The 9,028-nt window shown below is 43.1% G+C and overlaps 1 protein-coding gene across 4 annotated transcripts; it reads left to right on the forward strand.

Annotated features, from left to right (window-relative positions):
• The first annotated feature begins 4,521 nt into the window (after nt 1-4,521).
• Nucleotides 4,522-8,813, forward strand: LOC121542698 (ras-related protein Rap-2c). Of its 4 annotated transcripts, none has more exons than XM_041852204.1 (4): nt 4,524-5,595; nt 5,840-6,173; nt 6,555-6,873; nt 7,648-8,813. In XM_041852204.1, exons 2-3 carry the CDS (start codon nt 5,901-5,903, stop codon nt 6,831-6,833), a joined length of 552 nt encoding a protein of 183 aa, XP_041708138.1. In that variant the 5' UTR covers nt 4,524-5,595; nt 5,840-5,900; the 3' UTR covers nt 6,834-6,873; nt 7,648-8,813. The 4 variants fall into 4 exon arrangements, with proteins under 4 accessions (XP_041708154.1, XP_041708138.1, XP_041708146.1 ...); XM_041852212.1 differs by having other exon boundaries at nt 4,524-5,425; XM_041852220.2 differs by lacking the exon at nt 7,648-8,813 and adding an exon at nt 7,369-7,554 and having other exon boundaries at nt 4,522-6,173.
• The last annotated feature ends 215 nt before the right edge of the window (nt 8,814-9,028 follow it).

Consider the following 9,028-nt stretch of genomic DNA (forward strand, 5'->3'; position numbering starts at 1 on the left):
GAGAGAGAGAGAGAGAGAGAGAGGGAGAGGGAGAGGGAGAGGGAGAGGGAGAGGGAGAGAAAGAGATGGTTTAGGGGAGTGAAATAAAGAGAGGGATTTAGAGAGACTTTTGAGGAGGAGACAGTATGTCGAGTGATTCATGCCCTTTTAAACATTAATGCTCAAAGAAGCTCATCAATTTGAAGAACCATCAAAAAATGGTTTTATTGTCCGTGCTTTCAGAAATGTTCTGCCAATGAAAAACTGTAAGCGCCAGGGGAGAGTAAACCCTTCTGATATCATAGTGGGTGCCAAAGTGATGTCATTCACTCCACATTCTACTACAGTCACATTCTACTACATTCTACTACAGTCGCATTCTACTACATTCTACTACAGTCACATTCTACTACAGTCACATTCTACTACATTATACTACAGTCACATTCTACTACAGTCACATTCTACTACATTCTACTACAGTCGCATTCTACTACATTCTACTACAGTCACATTCTACTACATTCTACTACAGTCACATTCTACTACAGTCACATTCTACTACATTATACTACAGTCACATTATACTACATTCTACTACAGTCACATTCTACTACAGTCACATTCTACTACATTATACTACAGTCACATTCTACTACAGTCACATTCTACTACAGTAAAATTCTACTACATTTAATTCTACTACAGTCCCATTCTACTACATTCTACTACACTCATTCGAGAATGTAGTCAGTTAGAATAAGGGACACAGAACAAGCCCCCCATTATCTCACTATAGGACCTCCATCTCTCTGAGCCAAGGCCAGAGACCCCAAAAGCCTTATCTGAGTGAGTCCGCCAGGGAATTCCGCTGGGCTGGGTGAGGTGGCAAGGGAAGGGGATGGGGCAGGGGTGCATATGGGCAGAGAGGGAGGGATGGAGGGAGGGAGGGGGGTTGAAGGTGATGCCATGCCTGATGCCCGATGGTGTCAGATAGCGGCCAAGTGTGTGTGTGTGTGTGTGTGTGTGCCAAAGCTGCAATTCATGCCACACTGTCTCCTAACACTCCGTCACCTAGATCAGTTGGCAACCTCTGCTAAGTGGGAAATGTGGTTGGTGTTTAGAGAGAGCTGGGGTTTACACAGAAAAAAGGAACTCAAATCACACAGCCTCAGAGACAAAGAGACAATTCACAGAGAATTCCCCCTATATAATTCCACCTTTATTTCTCTCTAGGAGTGTTCCCTCCAAACTACTGGGCATGGCGTTGGTGGCCATGTTAGTTATTAGTCTATAATCTGTCTCTCAACATTCACCTCCTGCTCTCCTGTGGGACATCTGATTTATGGTTATGTGGCATTTGAAAATGCTGTCACGTATGAGACAAGCCCCTGACATTCTCACCTAACAACGTCCAGCTGGAGCAAGGCTGTCACTCGCTTATATGAAAGTGGGTGTGTGACCTTGACAGTTGACTCATACAAAAACGCGTGTGTACATACACGCACACACACACACACACACACACACACGCACACATACTCAACCGCAGTGTCGTGGGAGGTGTCACTCCACAGATAATGGCAAGGTGAGAGGTCAAATGTCCGTGAGGAGGCAGGGAGAGGTAAGAGGGAGTAGGGACAGAGCACTTTGGGTAATTGGTTATTGTCCCCAGGGATGGGGGGGACCGTCAGAGACATGACATCATACAGTCCCCCAGAGAGGGAGAGAGAGAGAGGGAGCATGGTATCAACACACACACACATATGCACGTGCAAGGACACGCGAACACACACACACACCGAGAAATAAAAAGAGAGAGAAAGGGAAGTGAAGGAAAGAAAAGAAGGAGTGTAAGGGTGATGGAGTGGAGAGGGCCAGAGGCTGAGGAGGATATCTCCCACAGTACACAGCTTAGGGTCTCTGTGGTTAATGGCTTCTGTGGGAGACAGAGGGAATGAGGGAGCAAGGGAGAGAGAGAGGGGGAGAACAGAGAGAGAGAAACACATTAATGGTATGTTGCTCTTATTAATTACACAGCAGTAATAAAGTCTACCTCAGTAGCAGCTCTCCCCCAACTTACCTCTGGGGAATTACAGTGTGTGTGTGTGTGTGTGTGTGTGTGTGTGTGTGTGTGTGTGTGTGTGTGTGTGTGTGTGTGTGTGTGTGTGCGTGTGCGACCCAGCTGCTGTGTCAAGCTGCCCCTGCACTCCCCAAGGAAATCTGAGGAGAGACATAGGTCAATTCCCTCCATTTAATTTAAAGTCTATTCAGATAAATTAGGCTACTGAAATTCAATTAGTAAAGTGAATGTTTTTCATAGAACATTTACTGTATTTCGATTCATTCCCTAAAGCAAGAAATGTCACTGTTAAAACGAGAAACCTACACGGATTATATTGAATGAGCTGCGTGTCCTTTTTACTCCTTACTTGCCACTACTCGTCAGTCTCTCCATTTATCCTATCATAGGCAGGTCTCACCATCTAGTGGTGAAACTGAACAGTAACGCAGTAAACGAAGGTGTAATAATTGAAAAAGAATGCAATTCCAAAACAAGTCAATGGCGCATGGTAAGTAATCCTAATAAAACACTGCTTTAGCAATATGAGCTCGGTACCGCATTGCCGTGGCCTCTCAAAAGTTCTAACAATGCGGAGGGCTCTGTATAGCTCTGCATTGACATGATTGGTTGGCGATAGGTGGGGGAGGGAGGTCCTGTATAAACACAAACTCACTTCCTTGACAACTTCCTTCACAACAGCTCTGTGCTGCTGTGGAAGAAGTATGAATGCCCTGACTTCTGCAAAGGCCATATCCCCGTAAAAGGCGCTACATGGTCAATCTGACATCTTCATTGGCCGTGCAGCATTTTTGGTGATACAGCCTCTGCAGAAGTCATGGCATTCATACTTCTTGTGCTTCTAGGAGCCGCGCAGAGCTGTTGTGAAGGAAGTTGTAAAGGAATAATAATTATAATTAATAATAATTAGTCATTTAGCAGACGCTCTTATCCAGAGCGAGTTTGTGTTTATACAGGACCTCCCGCCCTCACCTACGGTCAACCAATCATGTCAATGAGGAGCTATACAGAGCACTCTGAATTGTTAGAACATTTGCAGTACAAGCTCATTTTGGCCTCTGCATGACTCCAGTGGTTCCGCAATTGCGTCACACCATCCATATGGCGCCTCCGACCACATTTTCGGATCAAGCATACATTGGCTTTAAATGCTGCACGGCCGATGCAGACTGCAGATTGACCATGCAGTGCCTTCAACAGCCAATTTATGCTTCATTGAGAAAAATGATGTGCTTTGCTTCAGCTATCTAAAGGTATTCTTCATGGCAGTGGACGAAGTTCAGTAGAAGTTGTGACTGCAGTAGGCCTAGTGGTGGAAATAGTTGTAGTGTGTGGTTAGTGAGTTAGGGGTGTATGATAGCAGAAGAACCCGTGAGTCTGGAGTTCCACATGCTGGCTGTCTTTGGAATAACATCAGGATCAGACGATAGTGGGAAATGCGTTAGTAGCCCGAACAGCCGCTAGTGGTCACTGTTTACCTGTCTTTTGACTTACTTATTATGCTCTTCCATTGCTTTGGAAGCAATGGACACGATCCTAGAGGTTGTGGAGGGACTGGGTCGCTGTGGATTGGTCCAAGGCCTTTCCACTTTAAACAGAGGAGAGCTTTCTATAGGAGAGATTGAGAGTCAAGTCTCCCAACATTTACTAACAATTGAACAACTACTCAATCCAATGATCAAATGTTTCATATGAGGTGACAGTACAGAATGTCACCTTTTATTTTAGGGTATTTTCATACATATCTGATTTGCCGTTTAGAAATGAAAGCACTTTATATATCTAATCCCCCTATTTGAAGATGTCATAAGTATTTAGACAAATTTCACTTATAGTGTATTAAAGTAGTCACACGTTTAGTATTTGGTCGCATATTTTTTGCACACAATGACTACATCAAGTTCGTGACTCTAGAAACTTGTTGGATGCATTTACAGCTTGTTTTGGTTGTGTTTCAGATTATGTTTTGTCCAATAGATGTTTGTGAACACTTCTTCATGAATGTGGATGCTACCATAATTATGGATAATCATGAATGAATCGTGAATGATGATGAGTGAGAAAGTTACAGAGGGACAGTATGCTCTGTAACTCTCTCACTCATCATTATTCATGATTCATTCATGATATTTCTTAATCATGGCATTATATGGATTGATTTAGAAGTGTTCAGAAACATCTTATCTACTCACTATGAAAGAAAATTACTCCAGTCATCATTCACCATTCAGTTCCTATTGGGCAAAACATAACCCAAAATACATCCAAAACAAAATGCAAATACATCCAATGAGTTTTTAAGAGTCACACGCTTGATGTAGTCATTGCGTGCTAGGAATATGGGACCAAATACTACACTTTTGACACCTTTGGTACACTATAACTATAAATGAAATTTGTCCAAAAACTTATTACATCTTCAAATGGGGGGATTAGCTCTATAAAGTGCTTTAATTTCTAAACGGTAAATCAGATATGTATGAAAAAAAGAAGCCACAAGAATAGGAGGTCCAAAAAAGCAGACAAAACCACAAATTCACATCAGTGCTTTTGTTTGGAGTCTCCTATTTATCTTGCTATGGAAAAGCTGAAGCACACTTAAAACACACACAAAAATATGACAAATCAGACAAATTATTTCTTGCCTATAACATCATCTATAACATAGTTCCTGTAAATAGCTCAGTTAATGTTCACACTTCGATTATCAGCCATTATAAAGATTAATGTATTATTAATTTAATTTCCATCCTCAGCGTGCAGTGAACTGAATCCTGTAAATTCCATTCTATGCAGTATATTTCTATGTGCAACGTTCTCTATGTTCTAACGTTGCGTCATACTGTCCCGCCTAAAGTTATAGTTGAACCAATGGGAATGCCAATAACTCTTCAAGGTGACCAATTACATTGTAGATTTCCCACCATGGTCCTTCCTTGACATATGGCCTGCATTTTGGACCATCATGTAGCGTTTCAATGTCCCTGCTGAGGACTTGAATATATTAGTATTTGCGCCAGCAAATTTGGTGCTCGTCATTTGATTAGATTTGGAAAGAAAATAAGAGCTGGTTACTTACTAGGTTCCACAGGACATTGCAGCCCATTGGTGGTCGCGAGGATGAGACAGTACCGATACTAGGGAGAGGCCGTGAGGACGAAATTAAGGAAGGGAGTGGGAGGTATTTCCCTGTCTCATCCTAAACAGCAAGCAAGCAGTGTACTGTGGACTGCATTGGGCTGAAACTCAAACCCGAGGTTCTTAAACGCTATCTGGCTGCTAACGTGCAGCCTGCCCTTGATAAGGCCAGGGACCCGCAGTGGTGGAAGTGGCAGACGCTGGCATTGGGCTTTTGCGACACCGGTATGCTTTATGATGTGGTATGAACGAGCCACATTCACATGCTCTACAAAAATGGAGACAATACAAGTCATTCTAATATTGTGCATCTTAACTAGCTAACCACCAACCCAGTTAATGCACAGTTTTGGGGCATATTACTGATAGGAGCAGCTGCCCATATTCGTGTCAAGGTAACATAGTTATGTTTACTGTCTGTGTAGGATTTGGCATAAGAAGGCTCCTTATCGCGAGCGAGCATGGAGGGGCGTTGTGGATTTAGCTAACTTTGCTTGCTAGCTCAGTGCAATACTTCTGCTTTTAACTAGATTTGAATTTGTTTTAACCAAATGCATACATGTTAACATTTTAACTGGGAGGTTGACTTGTGAGGGTTTACAGAGTTGTGTTTTCAAGGTTTACTTAATGTTGTCACAGGATATAGCAATCCAGCTAGCTAACGTTAGCTAAGTAACCCGGGTCAAGCTCGTGCACCCTAATGAAGGAGTACAAAGTGGTTGTGCTGGGAAGCGGCGGCGTCGGCAAATCCGCGCTGACTGTCCAGTTTGTCACGGGCACATTCATCGAGAAATATGACCCTACAATTGAGGACTTCTATCGGAAAGAGATCGAAGTGGACTCGTCGCCTTCGGTGCTGGAGATCCTTGACACTGCAGGGACAGAACAGTTCGCTTCCATGAGGGACCTGTACATCAAGAACGGCCAGGGTTTCATACTTGTCTACAGTCTCGTCAATCAACAGTCATTTCAGGTAAAGGGCCTTTATCTGGTGTTACCTGCCAACATGTCAAGGAGCTTGCAACCTCATGATAGAGTTGTAGCCATGTTTTAAATGGGCCTACTGAGCATTGCCTATTTTATTCATATCATTCTGAGTGCATCATTCCTAAGCCTATTGTTGACAGCCTAATCTCTACAATATAAATCCATAGACAACTCTTCATCCCCATAAGTCTGTGCTCTACACACTGAACGTTTTTTAAAGCTCAACAGGTTGGAAGAATGGCTTAAGGGCTGCTACTTAACCGATTGATATACATTGAAGGGCTAGGCAGCAATAATTGTTGCACAAACATTTCCCCACAGTTCCTGAGAATATCCTTATATCCATCATATCTAAATTCCTCCCCAGGACATCAGGCCGATGCGAGACCAGATAGTGCGGGTGAAGCGCTTTGAGAAGGTGCCACTGATCCTGGTGGGGAACAAGGTGGACCTGGAGTCTGAGAGGGAGGTGGCGGGTGCAGATGGTCGGACCCTGGCCCAAGAGTGGGGCTGTCCCTTCATCGAGACCTCGGCCAAGAGCAAGACCATGGTGGACGAGCTGTTTGCTGAGATCGTCCGTCAGATGAACTATGCCACGCTGCCAGAGAAACAGGAGCAGTGCTGCACGGCCTGTGTGGTGCAGTGAGGGAGTAGGGGACACTGTCCTCTCTATACCTCTTCCCCAGGTAAGAGACTAAAGCACTACACTTCACCCTCCACACACACATAGTAGTACAAAGAAGTGATAATGCACAATAGGCTTTTCACTGACAATGGGCAAGAATTCACAGATTGTGATAAGATGTATGGGCATGGATAGCAGGAGTGTAGAGTTCATAATGCGTGTGCAAAAATGTACGTGCGGAGGAAGGGAGATGAGAGGATTAGGGGTGGCACAAAGGGAACAAAATTACAGCTGTTAGAAAAAGCAGACAGAGGAGGGGGTTTGCTGCACAGACTGTTAAAACCATTGGTTTAGCCTGTTATCATTAGATCAGACAAAGAATGTGGCGTGAAGAACCCAACTGTCTGAGCAGTGAGCACAAGGGCGGAAAAGAAGAGCGAGAGAAGAAGCTGGCAGTGTAGAGGCAGAGTGACTAGAGATTTATGAGCCACAGATAGGACAGGTATCAGACAAGGAAAACGCAGCATCCTGAATATAAGTTGATGTTCCAAAACAGGAAGCAGATTTTCTGCACTGTGTGAGAACTACCCCCACCTTCCCCACACAAACAGCAGACACACATACACATCGAGGTATTGGTCGTTTTAACTGTGTTTCACAGTTTTCTATATTGATGAAATGCTAATTTCCTTAACTGTGTAAAGGTCTTAATTACTCAAATATGAATATCTTCATACAGTGTATCAACACCTAGTGGTGTCTTCAGTCTTTCCTTTACTCTGTCAGTTACTAAAACACAGTACTTTTTTTGTTCTCTATTGTCATTATTTGACAGGATCTCTCCCAACTCGTTCCTGCTTTGATGACCTATGACCCAGGAACCACTTCCGCTCAATCACATCTTTTGACCTCTCCAGCTGGCAGTGTTACCTACAGTACCAGAGAGCAGATTCTTGTCTGTTCATAATCCAATTAAAGGAAGTCTTGAGCCTGCCCAACCTTTGATATCTTGACTGTGGAACACATTCACCTGCAGACTCACTGGCCTTCATGGTGACCCGGCCCAGGGAAGACCCACTTTTCAATGTGTAGAGGATAACCATATGGGAATGAGGATGAAGTGTTGTCTATGGATTTCTATTTTCTAATTTGGGGTTGGGGAGCGCTGGGGCAATGAGCCGTGATCTGTTCAGGACCACAACGTCCCTTTTTGAAGCTGCTCAGTCATTATTTCCCCTAGTTTTACTTTGTACTTTTATCGGTTTATTAAATCTGGTATCTAATTTTAAAGTGATAACAGACATGCAGGTTGGGGCCACCCAGAATTTAATCAAACCGTGGTAAATATATGATTGCTGTGCTCTATAGGGCCTAAAACCAGCTGTATGGTGGTCATAAAGCAGACCAGCCTTCAACTTTGTATTTTTCAACAGGCATGGTCAAGCCAGGTCCCCAAGCATGAGATGTTCACGTTGAGCATAGAGCACTATGCATGTTTGTTTTCTAATTACCGCTGTGTGGTTTGCTTTATATACAGGAGATACAGGTTCCTCTTAGTCATCATGCAAATGACTATTGTGTTACAACATGGTTTGATCAAATTCTGGCCAATCTAATCTAAACCACGTGTCAAACATGATCGACGGAGGGCAGAGTGTCTGCAGGTTTTTGCTCCTCCCTTGTACTTGATTAATGAATTAAGGTCAATGATTATTAAGGAACTCTACTCAACTGGTTGTCTAAGTCTTAATTGAAAGGAAAAACCTGCAGACACTAGGCCCTCTATGGAATGCGTTTGACCCCCCTGCCCTAAATGATCTAACTTACATTATATTACTTTTTTTTAAATTAAGTTAGCTTTTCTCATAACCTATTTATTAAAATCTCTAATTGCTTTGTTAGCCAATTATCAATGTTTTCTTTTATACTTGCTTTTGTGACTTTACAGTGTGTTGTTTTTGAAGATGAGAATTAACAGAGCCTTAAATGATTTCAGTCTTACATTGGTTTCTGTGTGGTTATTCAGTCTCTTACTTCCAACTCTTCAACATAATTACTGCCATCATGTAGTACAAATCTGATACCAAGATTGAGGAACACTGGCCAGAGGGGTATCCTAAGAAGCAAGCTAGATCTACTCAGGGTTTTCTAAAGCTAACCAGCTTCAGTTAGCCTCACATTCCAGCTCTGGCTTCATCCTAAAACGGTGGATGTAA

Source organism: Coregonus clupeaformis, chromosome 3 (assembly GCF_020615455.1).
Source record: "Coregonus clupeaformis isolate EN_2021a chromosome 3, ASM2061545v1, whole genome shotgun sequence".
NCBI classification, from domain to species: Eukaryota; Metazoa; Chordata; class Actinopteri; order Salmoniformes; family Salmonidae; genus Coregonus; species Coregonus clupeaformis.